General features: G+C 56.7%; 1 protein-coding gene across 1 annotated transcript in view; it reads left to right on the forward strand.

Moving 5' to 3' along the window:
• The window catches only part of LOC118632089 (cadherin-23), a 335,260-nt gene that overhangs the window by 31,304 nt on the left and 281,683 nt on the right, over positions 1 to 22,273 (forward strand). Inside the window, exons 2-3 of the mRNA XM_036264847.1 lie at positions 8,978 to 9,049; positions 14,437 to 14,514. Coding sequence (XP_036120740.1) covers positions 8,983 to 9,049; positions 14,437 to 14,514 — 145 coding nt within the window. The 5' untranslated portion in view covers positions 8,978 to 8,982. The remainder of the gene's footprint in view (positions 1 to 8,977; positions 9,050 to 14,436; positions 14,515 to 22,273) is intronic.

Genomic DNA, 22,273 nt, shown 5'->3' on the forward strand with positions numbered 1-22,273 from the left:
TAATAAAGTGGCATAACAAACCACAGTAACCACTTTCTCTCACTCATGTGTCTGTGGGTCAATTGGAGGGTTAGCAAATCTAGGCTGGGGGTAACTGGTCTTAATTCTGGGCCTGGGTAGGTCCAGTCCGCTCACTGTGCCTGGGGCATGTTCTTCTCAGGTTGAAAAGCCAGAGCTCAAAAGGCAAGCCCCTCACACAGGGATCACTCTTCTGCTGGTGCGGAGGTTGGCCTGGGCATCCATTTAGCAAAGCAAGCCGCGTGGCCAAGCCCAGCATGAAGGGTGGGCAGCATACTCCGCCCACATGAGACCCCAGCGTGTGTCGACGCATAGTCCAGTGCAGAGTGACGCGCTGGGGCCAATACTTTGATCAACCACAAGGATGGCCAAGGAGCGGAAATGAACTCGGCAAGTCTGAGGAGAGAGGGGCTGGAGGGCCTGCAAGGTGGCAATCGAAGGCATAAGGAGGAAAGTGTCACTTGCTGGATGCATGGAGGACATCGGCTACCTGGATTAATCCAAGTAATGTCTCAGTGGAGATGAATTTACTGAGATGGGAAAGGCAAGGATGGGAACCGATTTGGAGAAGAAACTGGACCCTTCAGATATGCTCAGTGTTAGAGACATCGAAGAGGACATCTCGAGCGGGCAGACGGCTGGAGGGGTGAAGCAGACTTTGCTTGCAAGGAGCTGAGGGTCTTTTGGGAAAAGGATGATGTGTGTCTGTCTGGGTAACCCACACAGCTGGAGTAGCTGCCTCCTAGCTGGAGTAGGAAAGTTGATGGGAGCTGGGGTCCCACTTCCAGCAGCGCCCCAGGATGGCTTCATGGAAGAAGTGGCCAGGTGGTGCCCCAGGCGCGGGAACAAGCTGGCTGAAGCACAGAGGCGAGCACAGGGCGCAGACGGGCAGTGAGGAGGAGACAGATTTCAGCAATGCGCCAGAGCTCGGCCAAGTTCTGTGGGCTGTTACCTGGCTGGTGAGGCAGGGGATAGGGGAAGCTGGTCTCGAGCCGCTGCGTTTTCCCCCGAGCTCCGAGGGGGCTGGAGGTCAAGGGTCGGGTGCCTCAGCTGCCTTTCTCGGAACTTCAAGAGTGAATGCCCAGTGGGGCACAGACACGGGGAAACCGCCTTTCCTAATTGTGGGGGAGCGCAACTTGAGTCACCCCCTTTAGAGTTTGTCAGCAGCCAGAAAAATGGAAAATTCCCTCTTCCCGGATGCAGTCACAGAGTATGTAGACATAGTAGCAGAGGATTTCCACCGTGGCTTTCTTTGTCAAAGGAAAAGGGAAAAACAACCTAGTGTCCGGCAGCAGGGGACTCACTGGGTGGATTGTGGTCTCCCCATAGGGTAGAACACTCTGCAGCTGCAGGAGCGAGGCAGCTCTGCACAGACGGAGACAGGACAGTCTTCAGGCTGTCGTCCTGGGAAGAGCCAGGATAGAGTAGGATGACCGACATCTGGATCTTTTTTGAGAGGGAGACCTATGTGCTGTATCCTTGTCTAGAACATACAGCACTCCAGGAACGATGCCGCACGGCTTCCTCTGGGAAGGAGATGTGGGGCCAGTGTAGACCGGAGACTCACTTCCTGCTGCACACGCTTCCGCATCGTTATTTACCATGTCTGGTGTTACTTCCGAAAAGAATAATTTAAAATATATCTTCTGCCCTGGCCGGTTTGGCTCAGCGGTTAGAGCGTTGGCCTGCGGTCGGGAGAGACCCGGGTTCGGTTCCCGCTAAGGGCATGTACCTTGGTTGCAGTTTGTCCCCCGCCCTGGTTGTGTTGTGCGGGTGGCAACCACTCGATGTTTCACGTCGATGTCTCTCTCGCTCTCTCTCCCACCCTCCCTCACTCCCTCCCACTCTATATGAACAAAATATCGAAAAATGTCCTCAGGTGAGGATAAAAAAAAAGAAAAAAAAATATATATCTTCTGCTGAATGATCAAAAATATTACAGGTAGAGGGGACTCAGAGACATCTGGCCTCATGTGGAGGGTGCTGGACCACTGTGACACCCCTTCTGGGGTCTCAGGTGTGTCCCTTCCAGGGCTGCCTGGCTGGTCTGCCCACCCCCAGGCATTGCTTAATGGGAGCTTCAGGGAGGGATCAGAGGAGGTCCTAAGGACAGAATGGCCACAAGGTGCTCCTTTCCTCCTTCCAGGTAGGGTTCTTCTTAGTGACCTTCCATCACAGCAGCCTCTCCAGCCCGCAGCCGGTATAGTGCGGGCTTTGAAGGGTGGCCATTGGCGGCTGACAGTGGCTTGTCCATTAGTGGCCCTAATGGTACCGTCTGCAGGCACCTCCTTGCATGCATGAACCTCTCTGTGTGTAGTGGTGGTGAATAATCCCCAAATTGTATTTGATTTCTGCAGTGTATTTTTGTATTTCTATTCAAAGTTGAGTGCATCTGATTTTATGGGAATTTATAATAGTTCAAACGAAATTGTGGCACCCTGCTGTGAAAATCTCTCACTCCCGAGGAATTGAATCGCTGCTCAGATGTCCCCTCCTGCCCCTTCCCTCCCTCCAGCTCTGGTCCTTCCTGACCCTTGCTTGCCAGGCGGGGCTGCAGGGAGAGGTGGGACACAGTGACTGGACGGTCCTGCCCCGGGAGTTGGGCCCAGAGTGGGCTGGTTCCCTGGAAGATGGGAGTGTGATTTCCTCTGGAAGCAGCAAGGGGCATGCTCTGCAGTCCCTGCCCAGCAGACCAGCCTGCGCAGGGCTTCATCGTGGGTTTCGTCCAGAGACGGTTGGTCATACCCTGCAGAGCAGGATGGGTTTCCAAGGAACCTGGCTTCCTCCAGCCTGGGCAAGGAGTAGGGACAGGAAGGAGGGGTCCTCTGAGGTTAGGCTGGGGGACCAGCTGGGCAGTGGGCATCTTGTGGACACACCACCTGCAGGGGCTCGCAGAGCCCGGTTTGTGTGTCTAGCCATTTGACACACCACTCTTTTACACTGCTAGTCCTCACCAGCGAAAGGAGAGCCCTCGGTCCAGGGCTGAGCTTCAGACCTGGGCCTCAACTCCAAGACCTTGGTTCTAGCCCAGGCTGCTGCTCTGAATCCCTGTTGTCTCTCTGCCCTCACTTCCTGCAACTCTCCCCACCACGCACCCTGTTCCAACTATACTGGCACCTCTTGTTCCTCAAGCAGGCTGGAACACTCCTGCCTCAGGGCCTTTGCACGGCTGTCCCCTCTGCTTGGAAGGAGATTCTCCCAGAGATCCACATGGCTCACTTTCCTGATTTCTCGGGGGTTCACGTCATGTCGCCCTGCTCCTTCCCTCTTTCCTTAGCACTCATCACCCCGACCACTCTGTAGAACTTGCTCACCCACACTGCCTGTGCTGGTCTTTCCCGGAGTGTCAGCCCCCCGGCAAGTCTTCAGTTTGTTTTCTTCTGTCCTCTGTTGTCTAGCACAGTGCCTGGCACACTGCAGACAGTCAGGGCGCCTGTGTGCAGGGTGGCCAGACCTGGCTCAGAAGGCTCTCCCTGCAGCCCTCCAGCTCTCTGGGGTGTAAGTGGAGGCTTTGATTTGCTTTGGGGGGGCATTCTCATGTAGGGAGGCACCCCGGGTGCTGTAACTGTGTCACCTGCCAGAGCAGCCCAGGCCTGAGCACAGGTCTTTGTGGGTGGACGGCAGGAGAGTGGCGGTCGTGTGAGCAGGGTTGCTGCCCCGGATCTGGGTAACTTTGCAGCCCACCCCCACCAGGGACAAAGGTGTTAACCTCTGAGGGATGTTACCGCATGGAGGGTGAGGAGGTGGGCGACTTGATCACCCTGGTGCTCGTGCATTGTTTTAGGGTCCTGGCGCCAGAGTCAGTGCGGTGGGATAACGGCAGCCTGGGAGGGCTGACTAAGCAGGAACCCACCCGCCACCCCCAGCCTCACGCCTTCCTCCTGGCACCTGCGCCGTGGCCTCCCCACCGACCCGGCACACGGTGGCTCTGAGGCCTGTGGTAGTCCTCACCCGCTCTGCCCACTGGCCTCTGGGTAGAGGCAGGGTCCTGCCCTTGGCCTGGGCCCTGCCCTGGGGCAGGTGTGTGAGCTCAGCAAAGGTTAGGGCTAAGGCTGGGAGACTGGTCTGACAGCCATCAGAGCGGGGTTCAAATCCTGACGACCACTTACTAGCCACATGACCGGGGACAAACGGTTTAACCTCTGCGAGTCCCAGCACGTGGAGCACACTGCATCACAGTGCCCCGTGCATAGTGTGTGCTCAGGAAACGTCAGCTATGATTCCTAAGCCTGCGCAGCTCACTTCTCACGTCCTGCAGAGGCCTTGGAGCTCTCTCTTCTGGCGGCCTGAGCAGGGACAGTCTACACCGGCCTGACCCCTAGCGCTGCTTCCGGCCATCCTCTGGCCCGTCCCCTCCAACAGTTCCCGGCATGAAGGACCTTGCAGTCGGCAGCCTGAGCGCTTTGGGCCTAGCTCTGTCTTCTGGGCAGTCGGTATGTTAGAGAGATTTCTGGAAGGCTCCCTGAAAGAATGGCTCTAAGCCCGGCCGGTGTGGCTCAGTGGTTGAGCGTCGACCCATGCACCAAGAGGACGTGGGTTCGATTCCCAGTCAGGGCACATGCCCAGGTTGTGGGCCCAATTCCCAGTGGGGGCATGCAGGAGGCGGCCAATTAATGTTTTCTCTCATCGATGTTTCTCTCTCTCTCTCCCTCTCCCTTCCTCTCTCTCTTAAATTAGTAAAGAAAAAAAAAAGAATGGGCTCTAAGCTGGGCCCTGAAAGATTTGGGGGCAGCTGGCTGTGACCCTGCTTATACCTCTGGACAGGTATTTGCCACTTTCCGCAGGCCCAGGCGGGAAGCCCAGCACAGAAGGGTGTGTGTCTGTGTTTCTGGCCCACTGGGGACAGGTGAGGGTGGTGCAGCCTCACACAGTGAAGGAGACCATGCAGCTGGGCTGGGCAGGAGGGCTGATGGCCCGGAGGCTGGGGAACAGCTGCTGCACAGGACAGAGTGAGGTCAGACTCTCCCCGGGGGACTCGAGTCACTGGCTGCAGCGCCAGTGCCCAGGGAAAGCCAGCGGCCGTAGGTGGCGTCTATCACAATGCCCTGCGTGGAGGTGGGGCCCAGGCCCTCTTGCCACTGCCACTAGCCGCTGCAGTCTCTGGGCCTCGCTTTCCTCCCCCAAGTCAGAGCAGGCAGAGGAAGAACAGGATTTGGGGTATCGGGGAAAACCCAGCAGATGGGCCCTCTTTGGCCTGGCTCTTTTACTTCCCTTGCAGGCTTGTGCCACCTCGTCTCAGTGTCTGTGCCACCTTGCCCCAAGGTGAGGATGCACTGAAGATTGTCCCTGCCCAGGGTGCTCTGGAGGTGGCCCGTCGATCCTGCTAGGTCAGGACTGTGTTTGGCTGCCCCTGAATGACAGGATGGGTGGGGCACCGAAGCAGTGTGATCACCTGGGGAGAGAGGTTGGGGCCCATGTGCCTGGCAGTGTCACCTGAGCTGGCACGGAGGAACAGAGGTGCACTGTCACGTGTGTGCCGTGTGCGTGCTCCCCTCTTTGCAGACGTCCACCTGTGTGTACTGTGTCGGATGTGTATATCGAGCTCCTGAGGAAGGGGCTGGGCCTCGCCCTTTGATAGATTAGGAAACGGGGTGGCGGGGTAGCAGGGTGGGGGACACAGCAGAATGGTGTGGTGGAAGTAGTGTGGGACTTGGGGCTAATCCTGGACTCGCCCCTCTGTGTCTTCATTTCCTCATCTGCAAAACGGGGAACCATAATATTTATGTCATAGAAAGCTTTTGGAGGATTAAATAAAAATAATGCCCTGTGACAATCCCTGGCCTGTGGGAATTTTCTAATAAGTCCCTTTCCTTCCTCCTTCCCTCCCTTCCTTCCTTCCACTGCAGACTTCCTGCAGTACCCACAGAATGGTGTGCTCTCCCCGGCTATTCCTGGATGATATTCTTAGCAGATGTTGTTTGATTCTCATAACATCTGGTTTGGGGAGTCAGAAGGCTGGAGATTTTTTTTAAAGGCACTCACTCACTATGAGATGTCAGATTGTCACTTAATTGCTCTGTGCCTTGGTTTCTCCACTTGTAAATCAGGGATAATGCTAGCAGCGCTGGCTAGCTTCTTTGCACGATATAGTAGGGTAACGCACGACAACAGATGGAAAGTGGTTTGCACATTTAAAAAAGGTGTCGTGTTCAACCTCCCTGGAAGTTAAGGAAATGCAAATTAAAGCCAAAGCGTTTTCCATACGTGTTATTGGCAGCCATTTCCAGGAGGGCTGCCTTCCAGGGGTGCACAGGGCCCGCTCATCGTCTGCCCGAGGGCGTGGGCGCTGCTGCCGCCTTTCCAGAAGGCAACATGGCAACGTCGAATCGAAGTTTCCAGACGCACTCTGTGTGGTATTCAATTGACCCCGTAACCCCACTGTTAGAGAACTGAGTTCGAGAGCCACCAAAGTCCCTGGTCCTGCATTTACCGGGATGATCGCTTCGTAAGTTACATACATGTCCAATCACTGCGCTCTACACCTGCAGCTCTAATATAATATTGCATGTCAACTCTAATTGAAAAATAAAACTATTTTAGCCCTGGCTGGTTTGGCTCAGCGGTTAGAGCGTCGGCCTGCGGTTCGGAGAGACCCGGGTTCGGTTCCCGCTAAGGGCATGTACCTCGGTTGCAGTTTGTCCCCGGCCCTGGTTGGTCGTGTGGGTGGTGGCCACTTGATGTGTCCCTTTAACGTTGATGTTTCTCTCTCTCTCTTCCTCTCTCTCCATCCCACTCTATCTGTACAAAAAAAAAAAAGAAGAAAAAGAAAAAGAAAACTATTTTAAAAATAATTGAGAACAAAATCCCCCTCTGATAAAAAGTTAGGAGAAAAGAAGGACCATCACAGTCCCAGCACAATTACACACGGATCTGTCCATGGTGGCGTTGCCTGTGGCGGCAGGAACTGGACGCATCCGGATGCCTACAGTAGATGTTTCCAGTGTGGTACATCATACTCTGAACTGTTGTTTAGCTCTTAAAAAGAAGGAGGTGGATACAGCAATGTGGACACCTTTCCAGAAGGCAACATGGCAGCGTCGAATCGAATTCCTCTTTGGAATTTATGACGTGAGAAAAGCAAGTTGCTTTCGTGCACAGTGACTCCGTTGTTCTCATGTGGACCCGCGGCCACCGTGCTCCCTACGCGTGCGTGGTGTGGGCATTCTCGCCTGGGTGCCCAGAGAGGCCTGGGAGGAAGCATGCCAGGCCCACCCAGCCACGCTGGCCACCAAACCCATCATGCTTGGCTCACAAAAATTGAATTATATGCCAACATTTAAAAATCAAATTCATATAAAAAGCCAACTTTCCAGCTTTTTATTGAGAAAAATCAGAACCTCTAGCCACACGGGGCCCCCATTCCCTCTTGGCTGAAACTATCAACAGCGGTCACTTTTGGACAAAGCATGTGGCCTCGAAATGGCCCCCGTCCCCAGCCACCCGGCGTCTCCCTCATTTACAGCCCCTGCCTGGCCCCCGTGGACACTGCGGTTTGCACCCCGGGGTGGGCTCTTGACATCCAGACTCAAGGGGGCAGGAATGCAAAGGGATGAGGGGACGTTTGGCTTTATCTCAGTATATCTTAGTCTTTAATTCTTCAAGGGACTGCTTCATAGCTAGCAGTTAGGACATTTTTAGGGTGCCATGGCCCATTGCATGTGGTATGGGTCAGAAGCCGCCGGGTGGGTCACTGCCCTGTCCACTCGGGCATGGACAGGCTGAGGGAGAGCGTCCACTCCAGGTGTGGAATAGGGACCGAGCTCCTGGACTCTTCTGGATTCGCCCCTAGATCGTGCAGAGACGTGGAAGAATCTCTAAAAGAAATTCTTTCCTTCCGTTCCTTCGCCTCCCCCCCTCCCCCCGTCTTTCCTGATCACTTACTGATGAGGGAAGTGCCATGTCAACTTGGGTCCAGATGCTGAACCCCACTCACTAGGTGGGGCTCTGAGCAAGTTGTTTTGCGGCTCTCAGCCTCCAGGCCCTGTCGTGGACCAGGGAGGTAGTTCTGCAAGGTGCCCAGCACGTGCTCCCCGCAGGCTGCTGTGCTGGCCCCTGGCTGGGCCCTGCGGGGGACGGAGGTGAGCACCAGGTCCCTGCTAACAGGGCTGACAGTTCAGCGGGAGGCAGGGAGGACCAGCAAGGGGCGTGGGCCCCTCCTGACGTCAGAGCTGGTCTCCAGGAGGCCTGCTCCGGAGCCACTGCCCTGGTGGGAAGGAGCAGCCCACCCTCCTGTCTCTTAGGGGTGGATCTTGCCTTGCTGAGCCTGTGGTAGGCGGGCCCTAGATCTCTCTGGGCTTAGCTCCGAGCCCCCACAGTTTCGGCTCCAGCTTCCCACAGACCTGCGGTGGGGCCCTAGGTGGGTCAGCTGTCCTCCCTGTGCCTTTTGGAGCACGAAACTTGCTGCCCCCTTTTGTGGCTAATGTTTTGGGATAATATGGTATATAAATATATATATATATATAAAGAAAAACCATCTTGTCAGGCATTTAGGCTAGAGGGAGGCGGGGCGGTGGGCCTGCCGAGCCCACTCTTAGACCACTGTCTTCCTGCTCAGCACCCACCTCCTCTCCCTGTCCCCAAACCAGTCGGACTCCGTCACTCACCGGGATGCTGTCCTGGAGGAAGGAGGCAGCAGCTCCTCCTGCCACCCCCTGAGCCCAGAACATGCCACGATGCCACAGGTGTGCCTGCTGTTGAGCTTCGCCCATGGCTGGGCAGCCAGCCCCCACAAGGGCAAAGAGGGCACGTTGCCCCTGCCCCAGCCGTCACTGTCAGGACTGGATGATGATAGAATCAGTGCTACAGGCCCTCTTCTTTCCCATGTCTCCTACCCCATTTGAGTCGGTTCCCTCTCCGCCCTCTCCCTGGAGCTGCAGGGGTGGGGAGGTGCGAGAGGCCCTTGAAGAACAAGCCCCCACCAATGGGAGGCATCTCACACTCTCCTTCTTTGTGTCCCCAGGAGCCATGAGGTGCCACGTTGCCACCAGCTGCCATGTGGTGTGGCTTTTTGTGCTGATCTCTGGATGCTGGGGTAAGTTGAATCCTTTTCCCTACAGCCAGCACGGGAGGCCGGGCTGGAGGGTGTGTGGGCTGGCGGTTGCAGTTGTCATCACAGGACAGGAGCTGGGACAGGCTGCTCTGGGTCCTGGACACCCTGCCTTGCTGTGCGACTGGGCACACACTTCCCTCTCTGGGCCTGGGTTGTTTCTGCAGCACTCACAGGGCTGCAAATACCCATCCCCAGGGCCTGGGACTCTGGAGGGTGGGAGGAGCCTTGAGAAATACTTGAGCTGTAAGGGTAGGAGACATCTGTGACCATGAACGCAGGACTGGCAAGTCTGTTCAGTTTCCCAGCTGTCTTTTGAGCACCCACTGGGTGTGCCCCCTGTGCCCAGCTCTGGGAGGGTGGAAGAAACCACTCCTTTGCAGACTTGAGTCTGGCGGCTGGGAAGATGAAGCTGGGGTTTGCTCTGCCGCAGCTGAAGAGTGGGGATACAGGACGGACGTGGCTGCAGGAAAGCGTCCGAAGGAAGGACTAATCGGGCCCGTGGGGGTAGTCAGCACCCAGCCAGAAGGGAGGCCTTTCATCTGGGCACTAAAGACGGAGAGGTAGTTTTAAAACAAGGGAGCAGGAGGAAGGGACCCTGCAGGAGGGAGCAGCCTGAGCAAAGGTGTAGAGGCGAAGGGCCTTCCTCTCTGCAGGGAGGACCAGCCCTCGTTCCCTGGTCCTTGTGGCAGCCAGCTCAGGGCCAGCACTTGTGCCCACCACGGAGGCCAGGGGAGGCCTAGGCACTTGCCTCCCCTGCACCACAGGGTCAGACGACTCTGGTCTGATCTGAAGGAAGGCTGAGGACAGCTGGCACCATGTCCCTGGGGGCCAGGGCATCCCTGGGGAAGAGCTGCGGGCACGGTGTGCCCAGCAACAGGCAGGCACGATCCTGGGGGAGGCCAGCTCCTCTCTCTCTCCGGGGAGCTGGAGCCTGTGGAGGAAGCCACAGCCTCAAGCTTGTTGGAGTGACGTTGGCATCCTGCTGCCTGGAAGTCCCTTGACAGTCCCCTCTCCTGGCCACCATGCTTGGAGGGGTCTCCGCTGGAATCTCCTGCGATGGGGAGCTCGCTCCCATCCAGGCCACTCAGGATTACGGCACAGCCACAAAGCTCCCAGGCAGAGCTGGAAGGGTCTCAGACTCTCATCTCGGCCCACTTTCCAGGGGAGGAGCTGATGCCTCGAGAAGCAGCTGGCCCAAGGTCACTCAAAGCAAGGCTCGCCGGGCCTCAATTCAGGTCTCTGATCTTACACAGGGGCTTTTGTCAAGACACAGCCCCCACCTACCTCTGGGGGAGGCCTTACTGCAGGGCACCTGAGACCAACTTTGCCCTCAGGTTTGCTGGATGGTGGTTTCTGGGTGCTTTCCTCCGCCTCCTGCGACCTTGGAACTCACCCCCTCCCCAGACACATGCAGAAATAAGACAGGTGCTGAGGGCTCAGCTGCGTCCCTCAGCAGAGGTGGCAGTGTCCCCGTGGGCACCAGACACGAGGCGGCAGCACAGAGCCAGGACTCCTGGGTTCCCACCCCACATCTCCCAGGGCTCCCTGGGCAAGTTTCTTAGCTTCTCTGTGCTTCAGTGTCCTCTGTGAAACAGGAGGGTCAGTAGGACTCTGCTCCTGGGTTGTCAGGATGATCAGGTGAGTTAAAAAAATCACGCACTCAGTAACGCCTGGCACACGCGCGCGGAGTGTTAGCTCTCGTGGGCGGTATCTCTCTCTACGGGAGCAGAAGTGAAGTCCGTTGCCTGGGGCCACCCAGTAGTGCTGTGGCAGAACCAGCCTGCTGTGGTCCAGCCTGCCTGGCATGTTGGGCACAGCCCCTCTTCCCGGTCCCCACCTGGGACAGCCAGTGTTCCTTCCGCGTGGGGGGGCAGTGCTGACCTCAGGGACTGAAGGGCACCTTCTTCCCACAGTGCCCTTCCGACACCTGCCCCCGACCCCAGCACTGGCCTTGTCCCCTGGGCCACCCCACACTGTCTCTCTCCTTTGTTTCCAGCCGATCCCACGGCCTGTGCTGATTTCTTCTCCCATCCCTGCTGGTCAGAGACGGGTCAGGCTCAGGGACAGAGGCCCCCTAGATGTCAGACTCCCTTGTCAGCACGTCATCTTCCTACCCTTCCCTCCTCTGGCCCACTCGGGGCTCCCGGTTATGTCTCACGCTGCACCAGCGGGCTAGCTGGGAAGGTGAGGCGAAGCCCGGAGCCGGCTGGCCTCCTCCTGGCCGGGCCAGTGAGCCCCTCTGGGTCCTGGAGGCAGTGGCTGGGCGCTGGCGTGAGGCGCCCCTGACGTGGGGCCGCCGCGCCTCACCTGAATCAGCAGGTGTGCCCGCCCACATTCCCACGGCTCGAGGCGTCCGAGCTCCGAGGCAGCGGCTTTGCCTCTGGAGGAGACAGCGTTCATGCTTTAGAAGTGGTTTTTAAAAGAACAAGCGACATGTCAGCTTGCCCCTTTCCTCACCCGCTCTTGGCAGCCCCCCAGTCCCCAGGGGCCACACTGGCAGCCTAGGCCCACCCACCGGGCCTCCAGGGGTGGCAGGCCTATTCCAACAACAGGGGTCCTGCTTGGGATGTGGCAAGTGACGCGTGGCCGTGCGCTCTGCCCAGCTGCCCGGCAGAGCTCTCGGGCTGATTATCGGCAGGTCCTGTAAAATAAAATTTGAAAATGAACGACGCTGCTGCAGGCGAGTTTTCCTCGCTGCCCCCACCCCCCAGCCTGCTGCTGAATTCTCCGGGCACCCCGAGCCTTCCACCTCTGTTCAGCCCAAGGCCCCAGCAGAGATCACAAGCATGCCCCTCTGGCAGAGCAGGTGGCCCTCTTAATGATACCAGTATTGATAATAGCTGCCATTTATTGAGTGCGTGCTGTGTGCCGGGGCATGGCACTAAGCGCTTTCTGTGTGTAATCGCATTTAATCCTCAGGACAGCCATGATGTAAGCCCTGCTATTATCGCTCTTTTACGCCTGAGTAGACTGAGGCATGGGGGTAGGCACAGGGAGGTAGGTTCCACACACAGGCAAGGCCCTTGGCCGCCGGCCTGCCTGAGGCTACGGTGTGTGCGGGGCTGCGAGTTCCTGATATGAGAGGGTGGAGGGGTCCGTGTGCATGCTATGCATGGTTGGGGTGGTCAGGGAGGGCTTCCTAGAAGAAGGACCATCTACGATGAAACTTGAAGGATGAATAGGAAGTCAGCATGTGAAGGCAGAGGGACCAGTAGCCAGTAAATGAGAGGCCGGAAAGTTCGAGGTAGCAGAAATGGCACCACCCTGGCTGCCTGAGCGGGTTGGGGAGATGAGGGCAAGATGCTGCTACTTCCGCCTGGGCCCCACCAGGGGGCATCTCAGGCAGGAGGGGGACGTGCCCCCCTGGACTCCAGCCTTCCATGAGTCAGCCTCAGTGTTCTTGAGCCTGGCCCAGGCTCTGAGGGAGCCCCAGGTCGGCAGAGATGAGGGAAGGGAGGGCTACCCCCTGCCCACATCCAGGGCCCTGGACGACCCAGCAGGAGCTGCTTGTGGCAAGTGCTGCTCAACGTGGGTCCAATCGAGGAGGGTCACTGCCCTGGTGGGCAGAGCCTGAGGGGAGAGCCCTCCCCTCCTCCCCTGCCCCTCCTGGGTGTCCTCCAACACCAACAGCCAGTTCTCTGGGCACCACCTGAGTATTTAGTCATGGAATTCGGACACTAGCTACCTGAAGTTAGTATCAGATTCCGCAGACACAAGGATTTAGGTCCCCTTTTCAGAGGCCTGTCACAAGTCCAGGCCACCTGTGCTTTTGACCAACTGGCTGTAAATTGGAGGTTCTTATGACCTTATCTAGAATGACTCTCCGAACTCAGGGGAGCACTCTCCTTACTTTTATTGGTTTAGTACAAAGGGTACTGCTCAGATGGAGGAGATGCGTAAGACAGGGTTCGGAGCTTCGGTGCCCCTCTAGGCCCCGTCGTTCGCCCCGTCTTTCTGGTGAGCAGCCCCATCCTGAGACTCTCCAGAGGCTCCACCCTGAGTCACCTCATTGTGTCAACTCAGGTGTGGTCCAAAGAGACTCCTTATGACTAACAAAAGACATTCCCATCACCCAGAAGTTCCAAGGTTTTGGGGAACTCTGTGCCAGAAACTAGGGTCGTACACCAAATATATTTCTTACTATGACACACTGTGGAAGGCCATTAGAAGGGGGCACAGGGGACAAGTGAAGCCAGCCTCAGAGAGTTTTTGTGGGGGGAACTTGTGGTATGGGGGGGCTCTTCCAAGATGTGAAATTCCTCAGCCCACCAGGTTTCTCCCTGACCCCTTCTCGTGGCAGCCCCCACTCTGAGGTGTCAGAGTGGTACAGGCTTAACCCCCTAGAGTTCCATCTGGCCCGCCACTGACCAACTGCCCGACCCTGGGCACGTTCATACCGATCCCCTCTGAGCCTCGCTTTCCTCAGCAGTGAAGTGGAGTTGTGATAGCACCCTGCCACACCACCGGGGTCCCGAGATGGCAGCTATTACTGGTGCTGTCATCATCATCATCATCATTATTATTTTGTTCTTGTTAATCCTTACCCAAGGATATTTTTTTTTCATTGATTTTTTTCAGAGAGAGTAGAAGGGAAGGTGGGGTGGGGGGAAAGACACAGAGAGAGAGAGAGAAACATTGACGTGAGAGAGACGCATTGATTGGTTGCCTCACATACATGTCCCAGTTAGGGCTGGTGATTGAACCTGAAACCCAGGTATGTGCCCTTGACCAGGAATTGAACCCACAACCCTTCAGTGTGTGGCTGACGCTCCAACCACTAAGCCACACTGGACAGGGCTATTATTATTATTATTATTGTTTACAGAGATGCCAAGCCATTTTCTGGGCACCAGGGTTGTGGCAGCCAACAAAGCAGACAACCCTTGTCCTTGCCACACCCACATCCCACCTGGAGCCGGGCTGCCCAGGAAAATACAATGCCAGTTACGTGTGGGACTTAACATTCTCTAGGAGCTACATTAGAAAAGAAGCAGGTGAAATTCCTTCTAATAATGTATTTTAGTTAACCCAATATGTCTACCCACTGTATTATCAATTCAACACGTAATCAATATAAAACATGAACACTTTTCCTTACAAAGCCTTTGAAATCCCGTGTGTTTAACACTTCAGCACATCTCAGCGTGGACCAGAGCTCAATAGCTACATGGGGCTGGTGGCCTCGCTGACCGTCGCCCTGCCAGCCGTCTGCCTGTCTACTGACATTATTCCATTTGCCTTGAGGAAAGTGGCCATGGCACTGGACACAGACTCAGTGCCCACTGCAGCCCCAGCCACTGTGTCTCCTTGGAGAATGCATAAATTTGGCATAAGGGTGCTTGACTGATGCTCTTGTCTCTGACTTCCAGGCCAGGTGAACCGGTTGCCCTTCTTTATCAACCACTTCTTTGACACATACCTGCTGATCAGCGAGGACACGCCTGTGGGTGAGTTGATACAGGGCTGGTGAGCATGCTGGATGGCATGGGGTGGGCTCTTTTCCCAGAAGTGAAGGTGATCTTAGAGACTGAGACCATCTTCCACCCATTAATGGAACCTCTTCCATGGCATCCCTGATGGGTGTTCATATGGCTTCTGCTTGGTTGCCTCCAGGAATGGGGCACTCAGTACTTCCCATGGTGGCTCATTCAAACAGAGTGGAAATCTAAGTATCAAAGAGTTTATAACATTGAGCCCAGTTGCTTGTATTTCACTTTTGCAAGAGTTTTGTCCTACCAAATGGTTTTTTCCCTCTTCATTGTGAAAATGGAAGATGAAAACTGTTGTAGACTTTGTTTTATAGCCTTTTTGTATTTCTGTGATTACTGCGTTTCCTGCGTTGCGCATGCCTGTTTCTGTCATTAGAAGAAAAAAATGAACTATTTTGGAGGTGCTCATGAGCATCCTGGTGCTCACCTCTTGCCCCACCCCCTCCCAGCTTGTCACCTCCTCACCCAGGTGTGTCTTCATGAGCCCCTTCTGCGGACCTGGCTCCTGTGCCTGTAGCTGGAGATCTGGATGCATCATCCCATGGCCTTAGTTCAGCTCTAGGGACCCAGGAGTCTCTCAGGAAGTGGGTGTTGAGTTGAATGAACTCGTTTTGCAGCTGTGCTGAGTGACGGAAGGCACTGTTTCCTGTGAGCATGCGTGCAAACACAGTGCTGGAAAGGTCCTGCCCACCTCCACCGCACCTCTCCTCTGTCTCTCTCTCATAGGTGTCATTTCAGGGGAAGTGCCGTCACCCGGTCCGCCTGCTGTGTGGGAACCAGGGCGGGTTATGTGCCAGCAGCCGCGTCCCTCCGGGGTCAGCGTGCACCGTCCTTCTGCAGCATCATTTGTGCTTAGAAATGAAGCAGGTGGCTTGGAGAGGGGAGGGGTGTTGAGATATTTACCTAATAGGTCATTTAAAATACTCTTGTATATAAAACCAACTGTAAGGGCATGGTAGATCAGATACAAGCTTCTTCAAAGCAAACCTCTGCTTGAAGAGGGGGGCTAGGTGGGCCCCGACTTCCCCTGCTGTTTGTGGGGCATGTGCGCCGCCTCTGAAGAGGTCTGTCCTTCCACTCGTCCTGATGGAGCTTTTCTGCGGGTGGGTGCTGGGCACAGCCGTGTGTCTCGGCTGCTGTGGGGTCATCCCCATGGCCCATAATGCTTCATTTCTAGGGACTGTGCGGAGGGGGAGCCCTGGTGACTAGCGACCCCCCACAGATCTACATTGTGAGGCTGAATTTAAGAACTGGGGTTGGGGGATCTGGGTGTTTGAAGGCCCATCTAGGAAAGTGGCTGCCGCCTCTCTGGACTGTTCCTCCCGAGGCTTTGCTCCCCTTCTGGGGGCGGAGAAGGTATCTGCAAGCATCTTGGGGACCCTGCTGAGCTGTTTGCTCTCCTCTGGGTTGGACTGGGAGATGTCTGTGGGCTCCTCCCACATTCAGACCTGGCATGAGGTTGGCACAGAGCCAGCGGAGTGCTGCCCAGCACGTGTGTGGGTAACCAAATGAATGTTTTCACTGTCAGGGGCTCTCCTCTCTGTTTCCCTCGTCAGTTCATCAGATAGGCGGGGTGCCTGCTCTGGGCCAGGCTGGCGCCGTGGACCCGGAGAGGAACTAACTGCGCAGAGGGCGGAGGAAATCGGTGTCATGGGCAGTGGGGGCTGAGCTGGGTGCCTGGTTAGGTCCCAGTGTGCGCTGAAGGAGGGTCCTCTCCCTGGGGCGCGCAGAGGCGGGAGGCTGGGGAGGAGGTGTTTGGAGGTGAGGCCAGTTCGGCAGAGTTCTGAGCCTTTCCCATTCCTTCATACCCTGTTTCCTGTGGCTGATTTTCTCCAGGGTCTGCTTTAACCTCATCCTCCTGGAGAGCCCTTTGTTGTAAAGGGAATGCACCTGGGCCATTGAGGCAGAAATGTGGCCAGCCACTAACTGACCAGAGCCGCTGGCCAGGGGAGGTGAAGGGCCCCCTCAGGTGAGCACTGCCGGCTTCATCACCTTGTCTGCGAGGCTACATTGCCCTGCTCAGGCCTGAACATGGGGTCCTCAGAGGCCCGTGGTGCAGGGAAGGTGATGGGTGGAGTGGGGGGGACATGCTTGGCCAACAGTGACAAGCTCTGGGCTGAAAGCCCCCCGCGAGCCCCCCAGCAGGCCCTGGTCTAGCTACCTTTGACTCTGGCTCTTGATCACCTGCAAATGTGGGCATCGATCGGCTTCCAGGAGCAGCTCCCAGGACTCAGCCCGTAGACTACCCTTGTCGGCAAAGCGGTGGTGTCCGTCTGTGCAGTGGGTTGGTCATGGCTCTGGGGCTGTAGGAGTGAGGGAGGACTCAGTAAGCTAGAAGACAGCTCTGATCATGTCTCTGGGCAGCGGCTGGGTCCTGAGCTGGCCCAGCACCCTCCTGGCCCCCTCCCTCTTTTTGCATCAGGACGCGGCAGTGCAGCTCTGGCCTGAAGGTCATGAACCTGGTTTGTGTTCCTTGCTGTGTGACCTTGAGCACAGCACTGCTCCTCGCTGGGCCTCTCCTTTCCAACTGACCAGTGAAAGGGCGGTGAAAAGGTAGGCCTGCTGGTCCTGGGCAGCCTGGTTGGCCCTAGATGTCTTCAGGCCCTCGGGTGAGACAGGCCTGGAGAACTCCACCGAGGGGTGTCACCTACATGGGTGGCCCTGGGCCATTCAGAGGGTGGACGTGGACTCGCGTGGATGTGGCAGGATGCAGGCCTCTGAGTAGCAGTGGCCAGGCTGAGAGGGAAGATTGAAATGGCTTGTCCGGGGAACTGGCCTTCTGCCTGCCAGGTGGAGCGGGCCACCCTGGAGACATGACTGAGATCTGGCCCTCACCAACCCTTTGCTTTCTGAGTCTCAGTGTTCCAATCTGCAAAGTGGGGATGGAGTAGCCCCATCTCTGGATTGTCGGTGTATACCGTTAACTCCAAAGCCTCCGCACCTGGAAAGCTGTGTTGTTACTGAAAGGATAGTAACAAGGATGTGTGTGGCCTGGCGTGGCTGGGTGGGCTGTCCTGCCAGCCATGGGCTTGCAAGGGAGACAGACAAGCATATGGATGAGCTGGGTCCAGGGTGGTGGTCAGTACCAATGGCCAGAGGCATAGCCCAAGCCAATCGTAGAAGGTCAGCTCACTGGAGGAGGAGGTCCGCGCTGTGGGCAGACCAGACGTCTGGCTCTGGGGCTGACTGTCTCCTTCTGCTTGGATACCCAGTGGCAGGGGGTCCTCATCTCCTGAGGCAGCCCGTCTTTGTGCGGTGGGTTAGTTCTGGGGATGAAAAATTCTTCCTAATATGAAGTCTGTCTTCCTGGCACTGCTGCCCATGATTGGTCACTGGAGCCTCACAGAATAATAACAATAGAGCATATGATGTACAATATATACATATAATATATGTTATTATAATGATGTTTATTGAGTGCTCAAGGCAGTGTCCTAAGTGTTTAATCATTTTTTTTTCATTTTATCCTCACCCAAGGACATTTTTTGCATTTATCTTCAGATAGAGTGGGAGGGTGAAGAGAGAGAGAGAAATATTGATGTGAGACACATCGACTGGCTGCCACCCACACGACCCAACCTGGTGCAGCTGAGGTATGTGCCCTTAGCGGGAACTGAACCCGGGACTCTCTGGTCCATGGGCCGACGCTCTAACTGCTGAACCAAACCGTCCAGGGCTAATCATTTCATTTTAAGATTCCTTTTAGAATCGGAGGTAGAATTTGGCCACAGGCTCCATTAGTATATGGTTTCTGCAAATGTGCTCTCCTGGGTTAAAGAACAGGATGTCCATCCACCCCAAACCCTCTGAGCCTTTCCATTTTTAATGCTTTTGCCTCAATTCCTGACAGTGGGCCAGTGGCCGAGGGCACAGCACAGCCATCTGAAACCCTTGCGGAGGCTGCACGTTCTGTTACTATCTCCTCACCTGTCTCAGGCTCCAGTTTCGTCTGTGCGGTGTTCGGTTTGAAGACCATCTCCCAGCCAGAGAAGACAGCAGCAGAATGAAGTCATTACGTAGCTCTGCCCTCACCCCCGTCCGTCAACACTCAGGGCCCCTCGTCCCTGTGTCTTGCTCCAGACGTGCGCATCAGTCGTTGGCAGCAGAGCCTGGCGTGGGTGGGGCAGAGCAAGGGCAGATCTGGGACTCGGTGTCTGGTCTGGCGAGTTGGCATTGCCTACACCTTGACCCTGGTTGACAGCAGTGACCAGCCACGTGGCACCTTTAGGATGAAAGACAGGTGCTGCCTCCAGGTTACCTCTGCTTCTGTTCCGAACACGCCGCCAGTATTGCCCGTGCCAGGATCACCACGACCCACGTGGCTGAATCCATCGGTTAGTTCTCAGACCTTGTGACCTGTCAGCAGGTGCTCTTTCCTCCTCCAGATGCCACCTCTGGCTGTTCCTTCTCAGTCTCCGCGGCTGCTTGCAGCGCCTCTCCGGGCCCAGCTCCTGCATCTCTCCACGTTCTCCCTCCCCTGTGCTCTCTTCTGGTCTCAGGGCTCTAGACACCGGCTGGGGGGACGACTGGGGATGTCTGCTCTCTCCCGGGCCCCTCGCAGAAGGGATTCCAGACCCGTGTACCGCCCTCTGCGTCATTCCCACCTGGTCGTCTAGGCTCCCTACCTCAGCGTGTCTGCAGCTGACCTGCTCTTTGCCCGAACCTGCCGCCCCTGCGTCTGTCCCGTCTCAGCTGCAACCCTCCTTCCAGTTGCTCAGGCAGAAGCTTGGGGTCGTCCCCGATTCCTCCCTTCTCTCACCTCCCATTCAGTTTACCTGGATGTCCCGTTGGCTCTAGCTTGAAAATATTTCCAGAATCTTCTCACGTCCCACCCCTTCCACTCCTGTCTCCAGGCCCAAGCTTGGATTATCCCAGCAGCGCCCTAATGGTGTCAGGGGTCTCCCTGCGGCAGCCTGTTCTCACCACAGCAGCTGAGTGATCCAGTGGTTCTTTCCGCCCGGGTCAGAGCCTGGAAGGGGTCAAGTCCCCCCGTCCCTCTTGGAATGAAAGCCGGTGTTCCTAAATGGCATGACGGCTATTTGCAGCCCAGGCCCTGCTGGCTGTCACCTCCGCCCTCTCCCCTCCCCTGCAGCCCTGCACCCGGCCATGCTGGTCTCCTTGAGTTCCCTGAGCAGAAGGCAGGTTCCGACCTCTCAGCCTTTGCAGGTGCCGCTCCGGCCGCCCACCTGGACCGTGATGAGTCTGTTGGGCAGTTAAGTCAGGTCAGAGGCTCCGGGCAGGGTTCAGGTGCTGCTTTCTCCCCTCTGTTGGTCCCGCGGGGGTCCTGTTGTTACTGTGCTGCTCCTCTCTCCCCTTTTGCTCTGTGAGTGCGTCCAGATGGCCAGGGCCATCGCTGTGTCCCCAGGGCTCAGCTCTGTGCCCTGCTTGCATCTGGGGCTGGGGGTCCTTGGGGAAGGAATGGAGTCTGGAGCTTGTGAGCATGGGGGGTGTCTTTGAGGCAGGGGCAAGGGGTGCACCATGGCTGCTCACCGTCCCTCCCGGAGACTCAGGCCAGACCCTCCCCTCCCAACGGTGTGTCAGGAGTGAAGTGTTGGTGACAACTGGCGTGGCGGCCCAGGGAGGGGGCCCCAGAGAACTTGTCCCCCAGACAGCAGACGCTGAACGTGTCTGTGCTTGTAAATGGCGAAGCCTGCACCGTGCCAGGGGTTGTGTTCACCACCCAGCTGCCTGCCGGAGCTGTGTGTGGCATTTGCTGGAGACCCTCGGGGCGCCGAGCCCTGGATGGCGTCCAGGGCAGGATGCAGAGCATGAGGTTCAGCGTGGAGGCACCGTGCTCTATCAGGTCCATCTACCGCAGCTGCCACTGATTCTCTCCCTGAGGTCCTGGAGGGGCGGTGTCCCTCAGGGCTGGTCAGCATCCTACCGCAATCTAAAGACCCCCAGACGGCCGCCTCCCTGTCACCCACCACTTCATAGGCACCCTGCCCTCTGGCCATGGTGACCCACCCAGCGTCCTAACGCCCCCTGCTGTCTCAGCGCTGCGCCTTTGCCCAGGTGGCTCCCTGGGCCAGGCGAGCCTGGTGAATTCCTACCATTCTTCCAGGGGCACCTGCGCTGTGCGGCCCCGCAGCCCCCCGCACCCCCGCCTTCGTCTGCTCTGTTCGCCTCTATGAAAGCTCTTAGCGGCTCTAGCCTGCTATCTGTGTGTACCTCCCCACTGGCTGTTCATTTTTACTTATTACTTTTATTGTTATCGGCATTACAATTAATTCTAGTTTTCACATTTATGTGTAATATAGGACTGTGAGTGATAATATTAGCCAGTGTTTATTGACTGCCAGCCTGCTGCCAGGGCCTCGGTTAAGCGTTTTCAATGCATGGCCTCCTGTAGACCTCACGGTGACTCAGACAGAGGTGTCATCGTCTCCATTGTACAGCTGAGCAAGCTGAGCCTGTGTTCCTGTGCCAGGCACAGTGCCCGGTGCAGAGGGGGCTCAACAGGTGCTGGTGGATGGCGTAGAGGTGAACGCAGGAATGGACAGGTGCGTGGGTGGGGCCCGTCTTGTCAGTTCCCAGCCCCCCATTTCCCGGTCCTTCCCATGCCCCCAAGACTGGTGCACAGGGAGCTGACTTCCCCAGGCAGACCCCCCAGCACTCCCAGAGCGTCTTGAGCCACAATTCAGAGGATAATGCCCACGCTAATCACCTACATGACTAAATTAGTCTTGTCAGGAGCCATTAAGGCGGGAGCTGGGATTCATTAGGATGGATCGGGCCAGGTAGCGCCTGGCACCGCTGCTAGTCAGTGCTGATTAATTTCTCTGCAAACTCCATCAATGCCCAGCTGTTTCGTCTGGACCCAGGGAGAGCAATTTTCAGGTGGGCTGACCCCGCGTCAGCGGTCTCGGCAGATGGAAGAGCTGTGCCCCTGCAAGCAGGCGGACAGCTCCCCGCAGGGGCGGCCCCCACGGAGCGCTGAGTGGGAGGCTGACGTGGCTGGTGGGCTGTGTGGGCAGCAAACACTCCAGGACGGTGAGATGTCTGGGCATCGGATTCCGTGGCAGACGTGGAGGGGATGGGCAAGCAGGGAGTCTGGGAGGTCTCAGTACCTCGTGTCCTGGAAGCCGCTGTCCCTCCTTCCCTGTGCCTTTCTCCCATTGTATCTTTAGAGGGAAGAAAGCATCTCTCAGGAGAGGATGGGGGGTGGGAATGATTTTTCTCTTAACCAGAGAGTTCACTAGGACTGGCACAGGGGGCAGGGACCCATGGTACCCCAGAGCACTTCCTCAGCAAGGACTGTGGGGCCACAGGGACGTGGATGTGAGGAGTCCAGTGGATCCGCATCGGCCAGGCGTGTGCTCTGAGCATGGCTCGGGCTTTCCTGCCAACCACCTGCGCAGCGGGTATAGCCCGACAGCTAGTAACAATACAAAAAGGTAAAGTATGTTAGCAATAAGTGAGAAGGAAAAATTATCCTCTTTAGTTGAAGTGAAGGTCAGTGGGGCTGTCACAGCCTGTGTTCCCCACCTCGCTTTGACTCCCCCACACCCAAGAATCTTCAGAGGGCCTGTGGTGAGCCCTCACAGCCTCCTGGAGGACAGTGGCACCGCTTTGACGACCACCATCATAGTCACACACTCCCACTTTACAGATGGAGAAACTGAGGCCGGAGACAGGGAGCTTGCCCGAGGGCCCCGGTGAATTACTGGTAGATTCCAGACTGAAGCCTGCCATGAATTCACACACCAGCTGCAGA

Source organism: Molossus molossus, unplaced genomic scaffold (genome assembly GCF_014108415.1).
Source record: "Molossus molossus isolate mMolMol1 unplaced genomic scaffold, mMolMol1.p scaffold_m16_p_17, whole genome shotgun sequence".
Classification (NCBI taxonomy): Eukaryota; Metazoa; Chordata; class Mammalia; order Chiroptera; family Molossidae; genus Molossus; species Molossus molossus.